The sequence below is a fragment of the Periplaneta americana genome, chromosome 9 (genome assembly GCF_040183065.1).
Source record: "Periplaneta americana isolate PAMFEO1 chromosome 9, P.americana_PAMFEO1_priV1, whole genome shotgun sequence".
Lineage (NCBI taxonomy): Eukaryota > Metazoa > Arthropoda > Insecta > Blattodea > Blattidae > Periplaneta > Periplaneta americana.
Genome location: NC_091125.1, coordinates 173,914,448 through 173,936,286, shown reverse-complemented (window position 1 = coordinate 173,936,286; position 21,839 = coordinate 173,914,448). Strand labels below are relative to the sequence as shown.

The following is a 21,839-nucleotide window of genomic DNA, read 5'->3' as shown; positions in this document are numbered from 1 at the left end:
TAATCTAGATGTTGATACAGCGTCGTAAAATAGCCCAATAAAAAAACACTCTGTTTATCACATAACATATAAATACTAAAGCAGCTATGTTTCTGGCTTACTAGAAAAAAGATGCAATTTCATCAAAATCCTAGCCCTATTAATAACTAAATACGTAAATATTAATAGACGAACATGAACTAACATGTAAGTGTTTTGTGACAATTATGATGTGTATTCACAAAAAAATCAGTATTGCCTCTTGGAAAGGTATAAAAAAATAAAGCAATATGTTTAAGAGATTCAGCAATAACTTTATTATAATTTACAATCACAATTGTTCACCACATGAAATTCATTTACACACAAACAGCTTTCAAGAGCTTTGTTCGAGTTCATTTAAAACAGATCAGCTAAGTTATACAATATAAATCGATTCACAGAATCGAGTTACCCCTATTTGCACTCCTCCGAAGAGGAGTCCCTGAGTAGCCTACATCATTCTGTCTTTTTGGTTGTATTGTTCCTCTGGAATGGGAAAGTCGTCATTCATTTGTTCCTCGTAGCTACCGGAACTTCTGCTTTCCAGAACCTCTCGTTTGGTTACCTGCGTACATAAAGCAACGTAATCAAAATATTGCAAGACAGATGGTTTTTAATGAGGTTTAAGGTATCAGTTATTGTGCAACACCAATCACATCTGTACTTTCATTGGTTGTAATAGGACATGCTGTGAAAATTTTTAAATTTTTGTAGCAATTGTTCACTTAAATTATTTATTGGCAATGTCATCGATGTTGGAGACAAAGAAATGTTTATGAAAGTTTGTACTTATGACACAATATTTAGGCAGTTTTTAGAACACACTGCACAAATTCATTTTCATTAAAACATTCATAATTTTTTGCTAACGGCCATAAAATTATACAGCTTGCTTTAACAGTGGTTTCATTGTCCCTTTTACAATCGTGAACACAGATTGTCGCAGCCTTTAAGACCCACAATTCATCTTTCTTTATTTTCTTGCTAGTGATTATATTTTTAAGTCTTATTCCTTGTAACAGACATTTCCCGCAAACGAAACATGTAATTTTACCTTTGACATGTGCAGTCGTGTTCCTAGACAAGTTATAAACAAAATTAGTGTCCTCACGTTCTATTCCTAGACAAGTTATAAACAAAATTAGTGTCCTCACGTCCTATTCCTAGACAAGTTGTAAACAAAATTAGTGTCCTCACGTCCTATTCCTAGACAAGTTAAAAACAAAATTAGTGTCCTCACGTCCTATTCCTAGACAAGTTATAAACAAAATTAGTGTCCTCACGTCCTATTCCTAGACAAGTTATAAACAAAATTAGTGTCCTCACGTCCTATTCCTAGACAAGTTATAAACAAAATTAGTGTCCTCATGTCAGATGAGGTAGTTGACAAGTTTATAGAACGTTGGTGTATTCATACTGGATGAGGTAGTTGAGAGGTTTACACAAACTTATATAAAATTGGTGTACTCACGCCAGATGAGAATGGTTGACAAGTTTATACAAAGTTGGTGTACTTACCCCAGATGAGGTAGTTGACGAAGTCGCCCAGAAGGTAAGATACCGCTGCCAGGAGGAAGTTTCCCACCCAGTAACAGAATATGTGCCTCGCCGGCAGGATGCTCATGAAGGGGTAGGGCCACCGACCGCCCACCACCCTCGCGAACACTACCCTGAAAAAGACATTCGCAGTACATGTACTGTACTTAATGCTACTTCAGGATAATATAGTTCGTGTTAGGCTGCATTGATATAAGTTATCTATGTCATAAGTCTAACGGTTGGAGAGAAATTATTAAGGGGAGAAATACTCGAACGTTTTGTGGTTCCATGTACTATGTATGACGTGTTACGGCAGATCTTTTGCACACGGCAGCATCTGAGCACCGCAAGTCCAGGACAACACACACAACTGAATATACATTCAGATTACATTTAATTTGTGTATTCGCATAGTGAATATGCAGGCATGATTTTTGTTTATGGATTTTGAGATGGCAATACATTGGCTGCTGTTGAGGAATACAGACGACGTTTTCCCAATCTAGCTGTGTGTTTTCCCGTGTTTACCGGATGTTATCTGAAACTGGTAAGCTATCAAGTGTTTCATTGAGGTCGGTACCGGCACCTGATATGAATTTACAATTCATGGAAGGAATCCTTAAGAAGGGCACCTTAGTAACTTGTTTTATGTAATTATTTGCTTACTGAGTTTGTACTTAATTATGAAATAAACTTATTGGAACAACATAATGCAGCATTTTCAATAATTTATCACACCACAATGTCCTAAAACGTAGAAATACTTCTATAATGCCTCTCTGCATTTAAAAATTCGCCCATCAATAACTTTCCAACCGTTACACTGCGGACGTAGATATATCAGGTCGAATCGATGTATATTAACTCAAACTGCGTTATTCTGAAGCATTTTACATTCCTCCTGAGACACTCTGTATGTGATACACAAGAGATACAAACGTACGTACCTCCGCTCCATGGCCACTGCTTATCAGACATTAATAAGAATGAGGGGCTCACCACGAGCAGTAGCAGAGGATGACGCCCAGCACGGCTAGGAGTCCTCGCATCCTGTCCGGGTAGGGTCTGTAGCTGAGGGACATCTCGAAGAGCGGCAGCACCAGGATGACGGTGTGCAGGCTGTGGTTCATCCACAGCGGGACGTGCTTCATCACGGCCATGTCCTCGATGAGGTTGTCCTCCAGGAACGAATACATGGTCCAGAAGTTCACAGCCACTACCTGACAACCATTGTAGGCTACTTGAATCAAATCGTGTGTGTGAAATGTATGCGTGCGCGCCTATAGATACTATTATTAATTCATTCATAGTTTATGCTCAAGGGCGGATCTTTCACTGCAAACCCAGCATTCTACAATCTTTCCTATTTTCTGCCTTCCTCTTTGTCTTCGCATATTATGCATATACAGTATCTTAATATTGTTTATGCTCGACCATGCCGAAATGTAGTAATTATACACCTGGTAGCAGTCCTTTAATGCTTGTCATTAAAGTACACCTACTCATTAAAGTACAGGTGTTTTCAGCCAATGACAAGTCAGCTTTGTACCGTTATAAAACCGCAAGTATCGATTATTCTCGGATATGCAATCGAAAGAGAATTAGCGAAAAGTCACGGAGGCTGGAAATCCAATACTGTCGCAGAAGGTTATGTTCTGTTACTATAATAATTAGCGTTAATTGTAAATAATATTCAAATAAATTCAATTTGTCATCTCGTTTTTCAATGTTGAATTCAATAATCAAGGTTATACCAAGTTTAACGGGATTACACAAGGTCAATGACATTATTGTTCCTCGGAAAAAATCAATACTTTCGCGTCTGCGCACATCTCACAATTCACGACCTAGAACAAGGTCACTTCCGATCTTGTCAGATACAAATAAAATGTATACATCTGAATAATTTCAAGTTAGAAATATGCTCGAGCATTAAGAAGTCGTATGAAACTCGCCTATAATGGTAATTAAGAAGCTCGTATGAAAATTATGAAACTCGCACTCGTTTCATAAACAGACATACTCGCTTCTTAATTACTATCATTATAGGCTCGTTGCATAATGTACTATTATGCTCGACCATGCCGAAATGTAGTAATTATACACCTGGTAGCAGCCCTTTAATGGACCTCATTAAAGTACACCTATTCATTAAAGTTCAGGTGTTTCCACCAATCAGAAAATACCATTGTAGCTATATGAAAGCGCAAGTATCGATTATTCTCGGATATGCAATCGAAAGACAACAGTAAATCAATAAATCACCTATATATGAAATAAAGTCAATTCTGTTACTATAATAATTAGCGTTAATTGTAAATAATATTCAAATAAATTCAATTTGTCATCTCGTTTTTCAATGTCAAGGTCAATGTCGACATCTGTTTCTGGGAAAAAATCAATACTTTCGCGTCTGCGCACATCTCACAATTTACGAGGTATTGCACAAGGTCAGTTCCGCTCCTCAGTCAGATAAGAATAACATGAATACTTATGAATAATTTCAAGTTAGAAATATGGTCGAGCATAAAAAGTCGTATGAAACTTGACTATAACGGTAATTAAGACGCTCGTATGAAAATTATGAAACTCGCTTGCGCTCGTTTCATAAACATACTCGCGTCTTAATTACTACCATTATAGGCTCGTTGCATAATGTACTGTACTATAATTGTTACAAATTTAAGTGGTATATTTTACGAAGTTTTATCAACTGCTATAGTTATCTAGCGTCTAAATGAGATGAAGGTGATAATGCCAGCGAAATGAGTCCAGAGTTCAACACCGAAAGTTACCCAGCATTTGATTGCTCAAAATGGGTTGAGGGAAACCCCCCGGAATACCTCAACCAGGTAACTTGTCGCAACTAGGATTTGTTCAGTTTCATGGCGAATCCTGTTCTTCACCTCTTGAATATCATATAGGCTAATCTAGGTAGAACACCCAAATACATGTAATAGGTACTTCTTCTAATCATATAGACTTTCAGGCACGTGCTACTGCTAAGCCGTAAAATAAATAATTTATTATGTAAAATTCGTTCACTGACTGTCACGAAGTGCGTTCAAACACTTTTTGTATGTGAATAACATAAAATAAATTCAGACTGGTGTTAACAAGTACCGTACTTTCGCCCTTTTAGGAATCATCACGTTGTATTAAGAAATAATCCTTGTGAACGTCAATAAGATATACAGTATTGAATAATTACCTTCAAAGTCTATGAGACTGAACATATTGAATGCAAAAATAAGGGAGAAAAATGCTCCAAGAGAAGAAAATTACGGGAGCGGGCAAATACGGGAGGGTTGGCTACCCAAGCCTCTCAACACACTATTTGATACTTTAATTGTCAAACAGTTATTTCGGAAATACTGTGTAGGGGACAGTCTAACGACCATTCGTTTTGTAGTTCGTCCATATCGGTCTTTTAGAAGGATAATATAATATTTCCATAAGCAATGGATTGTGTATTTGTTGTTCGGACTTGCACAACTAAATGAAAACTTAATTTGTGAAGGCAGTCGGACTTACAATGGCTGCCGGGAACACAACACATGTGTGCAGCCAACTGTTGAAGTTGTGGAGCTTGTTCTTCGTCCGCTTTTTAACGGCGATGCCTCCCACCACAATGACATCTTCCGCGAGAATGGAGAACGAAAAGATCTGCTGTGCAATCTGTAAGAAAACAAAAGAAGTTTATATATCAGGTCGTTTCCCAGAAGCAATTGTACAACCATTTTTGCAGGGACTATTTATTTCAGAGTGCTTTCATGTCGATGGCTAAGAAGTAATACCTCATATTTACAAAAATGTTCATTTAGTGTAACTACCGGTATATTAATATTTAGAATAACAGACTACATCAGAACAGAGCAGAAGATCCCTCAAAGCAGAAGTATATATATATATATATACTTCTGCTTGCATATATATGCACAGTTCGTTTATTTTGACTGCTTTGTTTATATGACGTTTCCATTTTCGGCCAATGAAGTGTAATGAAATTTTGAATTCCAACCAATCATAGTCATACATCGCGATAATTTCTGCATCTCGATTTATCACTATCAATGTATTGCATGGTCGTTCTTTTGTTTAGTCAGTGTCGCCAAATGTTTCCACGTAAATTGATGAGCATGAATCCAGTGTACTAAATAAAGTGCGAAATCCTACTTCCACATCTACATCTTCATCTTCTAATTCCATGTCCATTGTATCTAAAGAAAATGACTCTCCTTCATACCAATTGTTCATTTAATTAATGTATTATTCTGGTTATTTGTAATTATACTATAAAATGTTTATGATTTCAGCAGATAATGAAAACGTATTTCTGTTATAATAACAAGATAAAAGCGCAGTACATGTGATTAACATTGTTAAACCTGTATTTCGATTTTCTCAATTGGCATTACTGAATAACATTCAATTTCTTTATTGCAGTAATCGATATTCTTCTATTTCGACTTCACAATGTCTGAATAGGTTAAGTATTCGTAAATATACAGTTATTAACATTTTGTGAGCGAATTTTAGGGATATATTGTTTACATTTTTATTTTATTCACGAAATAGTCCTAATAAATGTCACTCGAGGTCTGAGATTATTATGTATAAAAATTAAGTTAATTTTTAAAACAGTTTTTTATTCACCTGCGAATTTAGAGATACAAGGTATCACTTCTCAGCTATCTCAGGTATCTAAGGTTGTTATTGATATGCTGATAAATTATTTGTACGAGTAAAATGTTAATCCCAACAAGAAATCTTTCCAAAATGATCAGATTAAAGCTTCTCAGCCTAGGATATTGATTTAAAACTTTGTATTGTAAGTTAATCTTTATAGTAATTTTTTATGATGAGATTTTTCTATGTGCAGTACGTACGGTATTTAAACGAACTAAAATGAGCCCACACTGCTTCTTTAATACTCATACTTAGATAAGTACCGTAGTTAGGCTGACCAGACGTCCCCAATTTCCGGGGATGTCCCCAGGGAGCAAATGTCCCCGTTTTGTCCCCAGAAGCTTTGATTTTGTTTCAATAAAATTTTACACATAAATATTTAAAAATCGTGATGGAACTGCTGCGATTCAAGCACATTTCTGAATGCTTCTCAGTATCAGACAAGAACCAGCGAGCACAGTATGAGATATTCTGCACTCTTTGAAAAGAACACAGCATCTTTGTCTTTGGTCATCTTAGCATTCGCGTTGCGTGGAAGCGTTAGAACTGCCGCAGCGTCCATTTGTAAGTAGTTCAAAAATGAGAAATTTTGTGACAAACCAACAGGTGGAAAGTGGTATGATATTTTTTAACATTTCAAGAAAAATTCATTCCGTTTGAAATCTTCTCAAAATAGTGTCGTTAATCATGTGTATTTCAGTCAGTAATTCATCAGTTGAAAGACTTTTCTCCACTGTGAAGTCAATCTGGATTGATGAATAGTCAGAAAAAAAAAGTTGAATCAAACTTTGTTAGGTCTACAAGTAAAAAAAAAAAAAAAAAAAAAAAAAAAAAAAACTTTCATTCCTTATTTGAAGACCTTAGTGTGAAGTTGTATAGGAATGTATTTATGTATGTATTTATTCACACTGCAATGGGTATATACCCGGTGGCAATGGTAACTAATTACACTCAATAATAACCATAATAAACACAATTAATAAAAAGTACAATTAATAATACTAATAATTAATACTAATAATAATAATAATAATAACAGAGAACATCCTAAATTAAATGAAGCACGATCACTTAAAATAACATTTAAAGTAAATCTAAGTTGTATCTTAAACCTAAGTTCGAACTAAAACCCACGAGTATGATATGTTCATATCTGCACAAGTACCTTTCAGCACTACACTCATTTCGCTGTCAACTCACTCACTGCACTGGAACTACGACACATTTCACTGATTCTATCCTGATTTCACTAACACTTCAAAAACATTTCACTGTTCAAATACTTTGCACTGCCACTATAAACTATAAAGCTTCACTGACAGGAACACGTTTCACTTACACAACACACTTCACTGACACAACACACTTCAGTGACACAACATAATTCTTCACTGATACGACACTTCAATAACAAAATATCAATGAAACCCTTTAAATACTGTGTATAATTACCGTCTATTAGTAACGTCCTTAAGCCTATTTTTAAATACATTTTTGGTTGTTGGTAAAGCCTTTAGCAAGTCTGCAGGTAAAGCATTCCAGTCCCTGATAGTACGATTGAGAAAAGAAAACTTTCCAGTGTCCGTCCTCTGTCTTCTTTCCCTCAATTTATATGAGTGGTCGTTCCTTGAAGAATAATTTGGCGGCTGCAACCTATTTTTTATTTCTCTCCAGGCAGGCTCACCTCTGTATGTTTTGAACAGTGCGCATAATCGAATTCGCGTTCTCCTGTCCGTGATGAACAGATCCTTACAAAGATACATTCTTCAGACAAGTACTTGTAAAATATGTGTGTTAGAATTCAGTGTGTACAATAGGCCTATCACGTGGAACACTTCCATGCATGCATCAGTACTGAAATTGAATTCTTAGTAACTATAATTATCTATAGGTCTTTAATACAGGAGTTATGTGTGTTTATGCATTTAATTCAAACGTTTAGTATTAGTATTAGTATTTATTTATTTAACCTGGTAGAGATAAGGTCGTCAGGCCTTCTCTGCCCCTCTACCAGGAGATTCCAACTACAATATGAACAATAAAATTACAATTAGTATTAAATTTACAATTACAATTACAATAAAATCAAAGTACGAAAAGATTACCTGAATAATTAAAGCTAGATAATTTATCATAGAAAAACAAAGAATATTTTATATTTACTGAATTACAAATTAAACCTAGAATAAACAAAATTGTATAGTGATGAAATTACTGAATATTGAAATATTTTGTGATAGATTGAAGAAACTATTTACAAGAAATCAATTACTGACCAAGTGCCTAGTTAGTTTTCGTTTGAATTCAATTTTATTTCGACGTTTAAGATACTCTCTAAATTTAACGTGCAAAGTTCTATCCTTGTATCTACTGTTACATGTATTTTGTTTAACATTTCATTGGAGAAGTCGGCTTCGGTAGCGTACTTGGTATAGTGCTGGCCTTCTATGCTCGAGGTTGCGAGTTCGATTCCGGCCCAGGTCGATGGCATTTAAGTGTGCTTAAATGTGACAGGCTCATGTCAGTAGATTTACTGGCATGTAAAAGAACTCCTGCGGAACAAAAATTCCGGCACACCGGCGACGCTGATATAACCTCTGCAGTTGCGAGCGTCGTTAAATAAACCATACTTTAAACTTTTCAACGGATAGTGACTAGGTAAGCGTTTGTGGTTTTTCTTGAAATTGCCGATGTCCCCTGCTGGACCATAAAATATCTGGTCAGCCTAACCATAGTCAAGGCGATGACATCATCATGAGTTAGTGTATTATATCATATAGGACTATGCTTTTCTTGACTGAAACTTGGCACTTTGACTTCCAATTATAGCACACAGCTTGTCGATTGTTGTGACATTTTTAAAATGATGCAGCTAAATCAGAATTGCCACAGTGTTATTTTCTAACTAAATCTAGTGGAAAATTAAAAAAATGGAATTAGATTTGAGACATCATTGGGTTTTGGTAGGAATACAATAATCAGAGCTGGGGGGGGGACTGTAGATCGCCGAGGGGGGGAATTTCCCCCATGGTACCCCCCTCTGGATTCAACACTGCGTGTGATAAGATGTAATCCCTGCAGTATTATTTATTACGTCTACAATACGTTTACTGTTGATAGCAGTCTGTTCGGCGGACGTGAAATGTCACCGTATAGTAATAATAGTAGTAGCAATAATAATAATAATAATAATAATAATAATAATAATAATACTTACTACTACTACTTACTGGCTTTTAAGGAACCCGAAGGTTCATTGCCGCCCTCACATAAGCCCGCCATTGGTCCCTGTCCTGAGCAAGATTAATCCATTTTCTATCATCATATTCCACCTCCCTCAAATCCATTTTCATATTATCTTCCCATCTACGTCTCGGCCTCCCCAAAGGTCTTTTTCCCTCCGGCCTCCCAACTAACACTCTATATGCATTTCTGGATTCGCCCATACGTGCTACATGTCCTCCCCATCTCAAACGTCTGGGTTTAATGTTCCTAATTATGTCAGGTGAAGAATACAATGCGTGCAGTTCTGCGTTGTGTAACTTTCTCCATTCTCCTGTAACTTCATCCCTCTTAGCCCCAAATATTTTCCTAAGCACCTTATTCTCAAACACCCTTAACCTATGTTCCTCTCTCAAAGTCAGAGTCCAAGTTTCACAATAATAATAATAATAATAATAATAATAATAATAATAATAATCGTTAATTTCATTACTATAATTAATTATTAATATATTTAATATAAAAATTTTTATCTCGAAAAGGAAGCAAAAATGACTGAAATTATATTAAGCTTTTCCGTTTGAAATATCTCAAAGAATAACCCCCCTGAAATTAACGACATTTCTTACAGTTCACCATGCATCGCACATATTTTAATTTAATTTGAGTATTTAATAACTTTTAATAACTTGGATTGTGGCTCACACAGCCCTGTTTTTAATACAGCAATGTTTTAATTCATTGTATGTTCACCTACTTCTACAGAGATTTGTTTTAAATGGTTTATTTATTTGTATCACATACACATGTACTACTTTCATGTATACAGACGTGGACAAATTATTAACAAAATTGACGATTTTTATGATAATTCTGTTTACAAAATTTGACTTTTCAATTTCGACTACCTTACACTTGACAATTTTGCATATTTATATCATTACAGTAAACAGAAATATGCAAAAATGTCAACTGTATTTAAATTGAAGAGTTAAATTTTGTAAAAATATATAATAAAAATCTTCAATTTTGCTAATAATTTGTAAATTAGCAGAAATGTCAACTACAGTCTAAATTGAAGAGTAAAATTTTGTAAAACTATAAAATAAAAATCTTCAGTTTTGCTAATAATTTGGAAATATCCAAAATGTCAACTGTATTCCAAATTGAAGAATCGAATTTTGTAAAAATATATAATAAAAATCTTCAGTTTTGCTAATAATTTTTAAATACGCAAAAATATCAAATGTAGTCCAAATTGAAGAGTTAAATTTTCTAAAAATATACAATACAAATCTTCAATTTTGCTAATAATTTGGAAATACGCAAAAATGTCAACTGTAGTCTAAATTGAAGAATCATATTTCGTAAAAATATATTTTAAAAATCTTCAATTTTGCTAATAATTTGTCCACGTCTGTATAGGCATAAACTTTTCTGAAGATTGCTTAATTAAGCCGAAAAAGTTAAAAACTAAATAAATGTGACAAATATTGTGAACTAATTACATTTGTTAAATAGATAAGCACAGACGGATCCTGACAAAACTCCTATTGTTATTACATATGAAAGATTACGAATAAAGTAACAAGTAACTGACTACATTGGCTGATGTCTACAGGGAGTGCCTCAGTCCTGGGCGGCAGAATGATTGCCTGGACTCCCCCGGGATGGGTCAGCCAGCATCATTAACCCACATGAATAATGAAGCGGTGCACTTACCTGACTCCAGACCGTGAAGAACTGCAGGCCGAGACCCACCCAGTGGGCCTTAACGATGTCCTGCCTGGTGGTCAGGATATCGAGAACCAGGGCGACGAGATGTCGGTCCAGCCACAGCAAATAGACCGCCGCGGCGACATGGTACAGCCTTGGCGCCTTTCCCTTCATGCTCTGCAAAAATGAATACGGTCGTCTTGTAGTCCGGATCTCCTTACTTCGTACCTCAAGGGTGAAACTTAACCATTACTGTGTGTCTTAGTGGCTTATAGTGATTTTCTAGTTGTCAGGTTCAGTTTTCTACTGCCAATTTTTTTTCGAATTTAGGCGATGACAAATACTTCACTGGAAGTTATTTTCTAACTGTTACGCTGGCAGCATTGTTTACCTTTGAAGACGCTGCCAACTTTCATGAAACGGAAGTGAGTGTTATTTGAAATTCGAACGTAGCAATTAATAATATTAATGTTAATAAATCATACATAATAATAAGTAAATGAAATGTATTTTAAATTGGTAATCGGTTTTCGGTGTTGGTACTACTCTAGAGCAAAGTTAAAAAGTAAAGGTGATAGTGCATCTCCTTGCTTTAGCCCACAGTGAATTGGAAACGCATCTGACAGAAACTGACCTATACGAACTCTGCTATACGTTTCACTGAGACACATTTTAACTAATCGAACTAGTTTCTTTGGAATACCAAATTCAATAAGAATATCATATAAAACTTCTCTCTTAACCGAGTCATATGCCTTTTTGAAATCTATGAATAACTATGCACTGTACCCCTATACTCCCATTTTTCTCCATTATCTGTCGAATACAAAATATCTGGTCAATAGTTGATCTATTACGCCTAAAACCACACTGATAATCCCCAATAATTTCATCTACATGTGGAGTTAATCTTCTCAAAAGAATATTGGACAAAATTTTGTACGACGTCAAGAAAAGTGATATTCCTCGAACGTTACTACAGTTAGTCTTGTCCCCCTTCTTAAAGATAGGTACAATTATGGACTCCTTCCATTGTTCTGATATTTATACTTAGTGCTACAGAATAAATTCAAGCTAATTGTAACCATGACTACGAACCGCTCAATGCATAGCGTTAAATTTCCTACATTGAGTACAGACCGATAAATACAGGACAATCTGGTTACACTAAACCCACTTGCCTGAGGTGCCACGCAGGGTCCTTGCTGATGTCCGCTGTTAGACTGCTGTTATCAGCCGATACGAGCGTGTGGTAGCAGGCAGACTTGGCATGCATCAAGGTACAAAGTTTATGTCTAGCGAGACGTGAATCAATGATACTTCACTTTGAAGCAACATGTACCGCACAGTGATTCTGTTGAACTTGCCCCCGAAACATGGCGGTCAAGGTCAAAGGAGTAGATTTTTATTTTGGACTTCTTGAATTCTAACCTCGAACATGGCCGTGAAATTCTGTTGGCAGCAATCGTCAGTAAGAATACTTGATCGGCGGTTTCTGTCACTGTTCAAAGGCCACGTAGAAATTATAGAGTTGTGACTCGGGCCATGAGATAAAAGTGATATTTATACCAAAATGCTTTGGAAAAAAATCAGGTAGGCTGTATGGAAGGCAGGGCTGATAGAATAGCTGTTAGTAGTGACAATCAACAGCTTTTCTTTCCAGATACTCCAAAATCCCGGCTCATCTTCCTGTGCTGGGACACCTGGGAGTCGCCATCATGTATACGTTGAGAGTAAACGTGTCGGTTGCTATAGTAATCATCGTGCTCTACCATTTGCTGTCAGTTGCTTATACGTCCCTTCCATTTGCTCTGCATATGCCTCGACGTTGTGACTTTTCTCTCTTTACTCAATTTCACTCGCGAATTATTCCAGTTGTACTTGCTGAATGCTAATTATTTCTCGACTAAGATATTAGCTTTCTTAATTACGAATTGTTTGACACCACTTCGAACGTTCTATCGCTTCGCATTCTCGAGTTACGCTGCCTCGGCTGCAGCGCGATCCTTCAATTCGTGCCTCAAATTTCCCCCTCCCAGGTACCGCTAGATGACGTCACCCGTTCCAACTCAAGGTCACGTTAGATACATTGATTCTTCGTCTGTCGACGCCGTTTACTTATTGGAATATGTCGTCTAGTTTATAAATTATAGGCGCGACAAAACTGGCCTGAAAATGTGTCGGTCGACTTTCCTGGGATGGCACCCAAGTACTGGACCGAACTTACAGATATACTAACATCAAAAAAGTTTCTATTTCAGATTAATTATAATAGAAAAAATGTCTTTCATGATACCTAATACGAAGGCGTAATAACAGTAATTTGTATTTTGTAAACTTGTTTGTTTTACGATTTAATGCACTGAACATTTGTGGGAGAAATTATGTTGTCTGAAAAGTTTGAGTTGCGATGCAAAATATGGTTAATATTGTTAAAGGTATTGGGTAGAGTTGTCAAGAGCTAGGGCGCTGGTCTTCCATCCAGACGGCCCGAGTTCGATCCCCGACCAGGTCATGATGGAATTTGTGATGGACAAAGACGAAGAGGGTTTTTCTCGGAGTACTCTAATTTCCTCCACCATTCCACCAACGTTTTCCCCCTCCCCCTCGTTTCGCATATAATTTGCAATAGTTAAAAGAATGACTAGGGTGAAGTCTTAATAGAGATGGGCGATAATCACAATAGTGTCGATAGTACTATTGACTATTGTTCCTATCGATAGTTACAATAAGTAGGCTACTATCGATAGTTATTACAAACATGTTTTGTTAATTGATTATAAATTGAATCCATTCATTGTTAGAGTTCTGCCAAAGGGCAGGTCTTTCACTGCATACCCATCAGTCTTAAACTCAATATATTTCTGAATTAATATCTAAATACGTACTGAACTATTAATATTAAATATACTGAATTGAATCTGAATTACATACCAATAACACACAATATTATAACCTGTCTGTAAAGTCCCAACATTATCCAGCATTATAATGTTTTTAAACAAGTTGCCATTTCCACTTTTTTTTTTGGGATGCAGACGGTTTCGCCTTTCATTATTTAAAAGAATATAAAGTATATCTCAATTTATCCAAATTTTAATAACAGTTCCCGCACATATCCATCCGCTAGTCTTCTGTTCTCTATTAAATTGTTTATTATTTACATTAAGATTTTCGGAATATATGTGGTAAGACTTTCCTGTGTTAAATTTCAACGTATCTCGTTTACATGTTTCGACCTATTTATGGGTCATCTTCAGAACTGGTCGTTGTTGGTCTTGGCGCCACTTGTTCTGTTTCCTGTGAGGGTGTGTTCCTGTGGTATAGTGTAGAGTCAAAGAGTGTGTGTTTTGAAGTTGAGTTGTGTGTTGAGAATTTCGTTGGGATGTGTTTTCGTGTGTCTGTATGTTTCATATTGTTCTAGTGTGTTGAGTTTCTGGCTTTTTGGTTGGATGTGCAGTATTTCCATGTCTGTGTTGATGTCTCTGTGGGTGTGGTTAGCATTTGTGATGTGTTCTGCATATGTGGAGGTGTTTTGTAATTTTGTTATGGCTGTGATGTGTTCTTTGTAACGTGTTTGAAATGATCTGCCTGTCTGTCCTATGTAGAAGTTGTTGCAAGTGTTACATTTGAGTTTGTATACGCCTGTGTGGTTGTATTTGTTTGTTTGTGTGTTGTGATGTTTTTGTAGAGTGTTATTTGTTCTGTATGCGATGTTGTAATTTAATTTCTTGAATGAGGTTGCAATTTCGTTTTCATATGTTAGTGTGATGTATTTTTTGTGTTCTTGTGTTTATGTTGTATTCTTATGGTTTTGTGATTATGTTTTGTCTTACGTATGTTAGGGTTGTATCCCTTTTCTTGTGCTATGTATTTAACACAGGAAAGCCTTACCATGCATATTCCGAAGTGATAAGTGTTAAAAGTTGTGTAATCAAGATGTATTAAGAGTTTATTGTGAATGGCAACAATATTCCTTAATTATTTTTGTGCGAGATCGTTCGTATTTGCTTGGTTTCCGCACAAAACCAATCCGCGGTAAGTCTAAAATTCCACATTCAGTATTCTCAACCTAACACACATAACAATTTCCCTCTTCTTACCGCTTAAGTGACATATTGATTTTGCTGCTTTAGGCTTCTAACATATTATTTTTAGAGACGTTCAATATAGTAGTAATTATAAATTGGAAACTTACCACTGCAATTTCACCTAAATTGCACTGTTAATTATTGTTTTTAAATATTTGCAAAATATAAGTAAACTCTACGACTCCACTAAAGTTACTGCATTCGTGATGCAAGTAACATTAAGGAAGCCGTGAAAAAATCAACAAGATTCCAGATGCCGATGTTATTACTGCAATATGTTATATAAATAATATTGTTAAAATATTAAAATGAAAAATAAATCATTACATAACCTTACCGTTTGTTTTAAGTTCGCATTTATGGACTGGGGGGCAAAAAAAAAAAAGACAGACGTATATCACGGCCTGCTGGAGTATAGTAAACACAGAAAATATTTTAAAGCAACAATGTTGAAGATAGATATTTTTGTTTTGCAAATTTGCCGTCATTGAACAGAAACCAAGATGGAGATTTCATTGCAACTAATTAGAAATTCGTCTTTCAGGTATGTAATAAACAATCTTCGCACAAAGTAATGTACGATACACGAGTGGTATATTTTCTTTCATTTCTCGGAAATTAAAAAAGCTCAACTACGTTTCGCTTTTTCAAACTTTTCCTCGAACATGAAAACTTCAACATACCGCTCTTGTAACGCATATCACTATTGCCGTTTAGTTTAGGATCGTAACTTTGTCTTAATTTTTATTGCGAATGGCCCTAAAATCTTAATTTAGAAAGGCTTGTTACCAATAATTATCCGAGCTGTAGCGATCTCTGTCATCGAAGTGACTACCCTTGTAACTGAGTATTGAACTCAATTTAACTCAATACTATGATGCATTATCACAGACTGATACATTCATGAACAATAAAAACCTTCCTTTAAAAAGCTGATAAGTAATTGACATGTGATATTTTCAATTATAAAACTTATGAATGGCCTTTTGTTGTTTTCTGTTTCCTACATTTGATTTTGAAATCATGATCGTTCCTACCATAGTACGTTGGCTTCTCTAACCGAGCCGTTATGTCTACCCATGCTTTCTGATCTAGATAGGATAATGATGTTACAAAGTAAAGGTTCAACCACGATTAGACTTGAAAAATGCAGTTGGATTAATTATAAAGCGCATTTTGGGAGACGAAAACCTTAAAACATGGGTTCCAATCATGAATAATTTTCTCCACTTATCTCTACATATGCTATATAAACACATTATTTTATACTCGAGGACAGTCCCAAAACTACTCGAGATGGGTTTCTGGAGGAGATCTGCAAGAGTATCGAGAAAGGACAAAATTAAGAATTTGCTATTACTATAAGAGAACACATGAAAGCTCAAGGATCGCTTTTAGATTATATCATAACATTATTAAAACGCTTTGGTCATATGAAGAGGTTGACAGGAGATAGATTGCCGAAGAAAGAGTATAAATGGATTCCAACGGGGCAAAGGGAAGAGGGGGAAGACCAAAAGTGACATCGACACAAGGAATAATTAAAACAACGAGGGAAAGTGGATTACAAGATGGCGCATACGATAATAGAGAAGAGTAGAGAAAGGCTATAGAATCCCGAAAATGAGTATAGGAAGATGTCCTAGGACATTGTTACACCTGATAATAATAAATTAAATGTTTTTGTTATTAAAAATAGATTATGACAACTCTAATTCTTATGTAGTTGATATTTGTCTGACACATAATTAGAGGCATTATTCCATTTCCTTCATTTGGATTTAATAAAGACGGATACAAGAAATTAACTAGTGAAATATTTGTAAATAGAATTAAAAGCACTGAAAATGTTTCAAAATTCATGAACTGCGGCAATACGTCAAGGAAAAAATGTGTAGTACACCCTGTGACTTAGTAATTTCAGAGGGCGTTACTGTCGTGGAAGTTAGTTGTAATATTTGGTTAATTTATAGATATTAACATAAATCTGTATATGGAATATTTATTATTAATTGTAAAATGAAATTATTAACACGTTTAATTTACGAATAAACATTAAATAAGACAAGTAACATATTTTATATGAATACGTCGAGCGACATGATTGGTGGAAAATCACGTGACATGATAAAAATTGAACATCAGAATCCGAATGATATCCAGGTGCACGCTGCCTTCCGCACCGCTCGTTCACTCCAGGTCTTGAGCCCGCGGCGTTGAGTTCAGCAGACACGAAGAGTCAACTGGTTGGTGATCTAGAGACTTCGGAGCGAGATATATTTGCTGTTTGGGTATTTGTGTGCCTTTTCAAAAGTTCATAAATTGCGTCTCATTTTTAGAAGTAAAATATCAATAAGTGATATGTACGCAAGATGCAAAATTTAGCATGGTATTAGAACGTAAATGTTTGGCACGTATTCATTCTTTCGATTTTATTTTCTTTTTTGGGTGTATTTATATTCATACGGTTTAATAATTTAAAATGTTATAGTTTCTAGTCTTTCAGATTTTGAGTTCGTATATTTGACAATGTTTTATTAGAAAGTGGATACAATCTTAAAAATTGTCCAGAATTCTTCTTGACGAGTGAAGTTAACGGTAAACTCTCATTTAACGAAATATATTAACTTTCCAAAGAAACTCTGTAAATTTCAACACCAGTCTCAAATATCTTGGCATCTTGAAATTAATTTTCGTTAAATTTCAACACTACGCCGTTAGTTTAACTTCATAAAACGCAGAATTTACTACGAAATTGCAAAATTAATTCCATGTGTTATTAAGTTTTCAATCGATGAATATGTAATGAACTGCGACGGGAACTTGTCAATATTCTGCTACGTAGTAATGAAATTTACGTAGTAATTTTGTATTCTTTAGATTGCCACTATATTTAATTGTCCACTGAAAAGACTTCCGACATAAAATGTTACTCGATCTGCAGATTTCCTGTACACTGAAAATACTAGTGGCTGAACACTGAATCACATTCGATGTTTGTACTTCATGAAAGAACATGCTTTTAGAGGGACTAATGGCTTTTATTCTGTCTTTGGTGTTTTGTTGTAGTTCTGGTTGTGATATTAATGTAGTTGTAGTACTTATTCTTCTACCTGTAGTCTGTAGTTCCATGGTCTGAGGTGGTTGGCTGATCTGTTCTCTACTCACGCACTGCAATTAACCCCATTTAACAATCGCTGGCGCACATTTTAACGGATGAAGTATCAGGCATTGAATGTGATTAATTTAAAAGTAAGTTCTGTTCGTTATTAATTTTTTGGATTTCGACTTACGGATATTAAAGGATACAGGTTTATGTGGAAATCTGCAGTAAAAGAAATTCAAAATTTTGGTGTAGTATTGGCTGTCTGTCCATTATGGAAATAATGGAATTTCTTTATACGGGAACTTTTCGCTTAAGAATTTTGAGAAATTCTGGAACTTTCTAAGTTAGTATAGACTGCCATAGCTTGACACTTGATGGGCTTATTGCTAATTTAAATTTTAATTGCTACGATTAGGTCTCAAGAAATAATTGATTAATATTTACATTTTGGTCCAATGACTCTAACCTGGATCGTACACAAAATGTAGCCCTACGTAATAGGGACAAATATAACTGCGACAAAATTGATCAAATGTTCAGTTTAAAAGTGTGATTACTCGCACTAGAAGCCAATTTGTTAGTATTAAATTTATTGAAACTTTCTTGAAGTATTCAGACTGGAATGATCTGAACCTTATTGCTAACTTCATTTTGATGTAAAATGAGTGGAAAAGTTACGTTGATAAATTGCCTATTCCCCGTTGGATTATAAACTCTGAACTCTTGTTTGAAATCGAATTTACTGTAGATTGACATGTTAGCACAATAGACGCGGTCTGAAATGTTATTCGAAATTGAAATTAATAACCCGGACGGCAAATATATTCGCGTATTCCTGATGTTAACAATATCGGACCTACCGACTGAACTGATATCATTGAGGTAAGATATCTCCACTCATGAATTCATAAGATACAAAATTAGGAAAATATTTCTGTAGGAGACTGTCAGTATGGTGGAAATCGAGGATCAATGACAAGTTAATTTTGGGTTCAGGTTTTGGTATGCCTACCAAAGAACGTTTAATGCAAGGGAAATCGAAAACCTTCAAAAAAACGAAACCTAGCTTCTTGCTGATCCTCGATGGTCATTGATGAGTTTCTTACAGTTATCAATATCGCATTAAGTTCTTGATCTCTCTCTTCCAGAATATGAATCATAGATCCTGAACCTGAGAACCTGGCAACTTCAAGCGATGTGTACTACAGATCCTGAATTCTGAACGGGAAAACTGAAGGATTCCCCCAGGTAAGCTCAGTCTATATTTTCAAATACTGCATTTTTTAAAACTCTCAAAATGCGTCGTTGACATGAATGCGAAAGTCTTGAAAAGAAATATTTCAGGAGTGCAATAAAGCTGTTCGTATATATTAAATTTGCTTTATATAAAAAGTTCCGATATACGGAAAATTTAACACACAAGTTTTATTGCAGTTCTAGATTCTTGTTTGGACGTAATGAGGTGTGCAATTAACCAGCGTTTGTGTTCAGATATTAATTTTACTTTTAAATTTTTCGGTCAAATGTTTTCGGTTACTTGATGAATTATCAATTAATTTTTTTAATTGTAAACCATTCTATTACTATTATGAAGAATTCTAGCCCTCCCCTGAAAGAGACTTCATGCTCAGGGAAGGATTCAGTACGTAATAAAACGAAAATTCTGAATCGCAATTGGATATCTTGAACATTTTCACTAACGAAGTGCTTAACATAAATGTCCAAACTTTCAACAGTTTGGATGATATGGATGAGGGCATTTTACTAATTGTTTTAGAATTCTAAGATTCTAGGTCTAGGATTCAATAAAACACAATTACGTGGATAAATTACGAATATCTTAAAAATTAATATTCACTAATAACTGTGCTTGTTGTAGCTGTATGTTTACAAGTCGGCAATATCAAGTGTTGAATTAAATCATTTCTCTCCCAGATTAAGCAGCAGCTTGGTACATTGATTGTCGTATAAGTAAATATCCACGTATTTATTTTCAGGTCCCATCACGAAGACCTCAAGTGGACTTCCCACCACCCGCTTCAACTGCAGCCAAACGGAAAGGATCCCCTGCTAGATCTCCACGAATAGTAGGGTTGCACATTTTGTCCCTTTTGTTGCTTTATGATCAGTAAGGGTCTCTGGCTGAACCATTAAGAAATTCGCGAACCACCCCTGCAAGGTGGTTGTAGTTCCGCTGTAGGGTTTTTAGTTCTTAAGCGTCAAGTTGGCTGGCCTGATTAGAGATGTCGCTGCATAATTAAGGACGTAGTAATGCATTGTTTTGTTTGTGTTGTGTTGTGGTTTTCCTCGTTCGTCGTTGGTCAGGTTAGGTCGTCCTATATTTTTCAGGATGTTAGTTGTAAGACGTGCCAATGTGCGGGGTTGCATTGGTAGCGCAGTGCATCGGCAGGCTGTATGAGACTTGGCAACCATGGTTCAGCCAGAGGCGGACATAAAGCAATATAGTGAAGAGGTCTGTGATAATTATTCCAAATTTTGTGAATTATCAACTTAAACGTCTTTAAAATCAAACGACAAATATTGCTGATATACGATGGGGTGCAATTGGGTATAACATTGTAAAACTAGCAACATGATAAAAATGCACAAAAATAACTGGGATCAAATAACACGCATAATCACGATTAATAATTCAGTCATTGTTGAACTATGAATACGGCCTCTTCACTGAATCTATCGGCATGCGTCAGGGTAGGATTGAGTGCTTGAAACTCTTCATTCGATTTCGAGTGTTGGGTGTGGCGTACAACCCTGACCTAACTAGTTCCTTAGAGTAGCTGGATGCCTTCTGAACACAAAATTGTCTTCACCTAGCCTGGTTAATTCACATGAATTAATCAGAACCTGAAAGATACTGCGATTTGAATCTGAATTTCATCAAGTCACAGAAGGCATCCATACAGCAGAATTGACGCATGCAATGGATTCGTCCCTGCATTTGAGAGAAACAGCCAAAGTAGTGATCGCAAACATAATGGAGCGCAATTTTATTAAATGTTAAACATGAGTAAATATAATGAAGTTTTAAGGCTGATATGGAGATATTTAAATAGTAAATGCAATTCAATTGAAGTAATGGAGCAATAGAGAATTAATGTAATATAATACTATTCAATTATGATACATTATGCAATTGAGAATTGATTAAATATATTTTATTATAATAATTTAATGAAGTAATTGAGAATTGATACACAAGGGCACATTTATAGTAATGTTAAAGTAATGAATGCATGTTTTGGTGCATATTATGTTTGCGATCTTGTAGATTGTGTTGTTGCTGGCTGTGGATCTTGACGGCTCGATTGGCTGCCGAAAAGGTGAGCGGAGCTATCTTCCGACCTGGAGATGTATGTTCGCGCCTTGTCACGCGTCTTTTTTTTTACGTCTTAGTTCGCAATCCCCCGTAGGTAGTCAGAAAGGCGTGCGCAGAT

The 21,839-nt window shown here is 35.6% G+C and overlaps 1 protein-coding gene across 3 annotated transcripts in view; it reads right to left on the bottom strand.

Annotated features, from left to right (window-relative positions):
- Positions 1–272: 272 nt before the first annotated feature.
- Positions 273–21,839, bottom strand: part of LOC138706746 (androgen-induced gene 1 protein-like) — a 31,305-nt gene continuing 9,738 nt past the window's right edge. Inside the window, exons 1-7 of one of the 3 annotated variants that reach the window (XR_011334069.1) lie at positions 12,369–12,517; positions 11,194–11,364; positions 5,095–5,238; positions 2,560–2,780; positions 1,540–1,691; positions 494–586; positions 273–460 (exon numbers count right to left, since the gene is read on the bottom strand). Coding sequence is in view for 2 of the 3 variants with exons in the window: in XM_069836386.1 (XP_069692487.1) it covers positions 546–586; positions 1,540–1,691; positions 2,560–2,780; positions 5,095–5,238; positions 11,194–11,361 (726 nt within the window). In the remaining variant the exon portion in view is untranslated. Of the gene's footprint in view, positions 587–1,539; positions 1,692–2,559; positions 2,781–5,094; positions 5,239–11,193; positions 11,365–12,368; positions 12,518–21,839 lie in introns of those variants that run through there. The other 2 variants (XM_069836386.1, XM_069836387.1) reach the window with 2 other exon arrangements.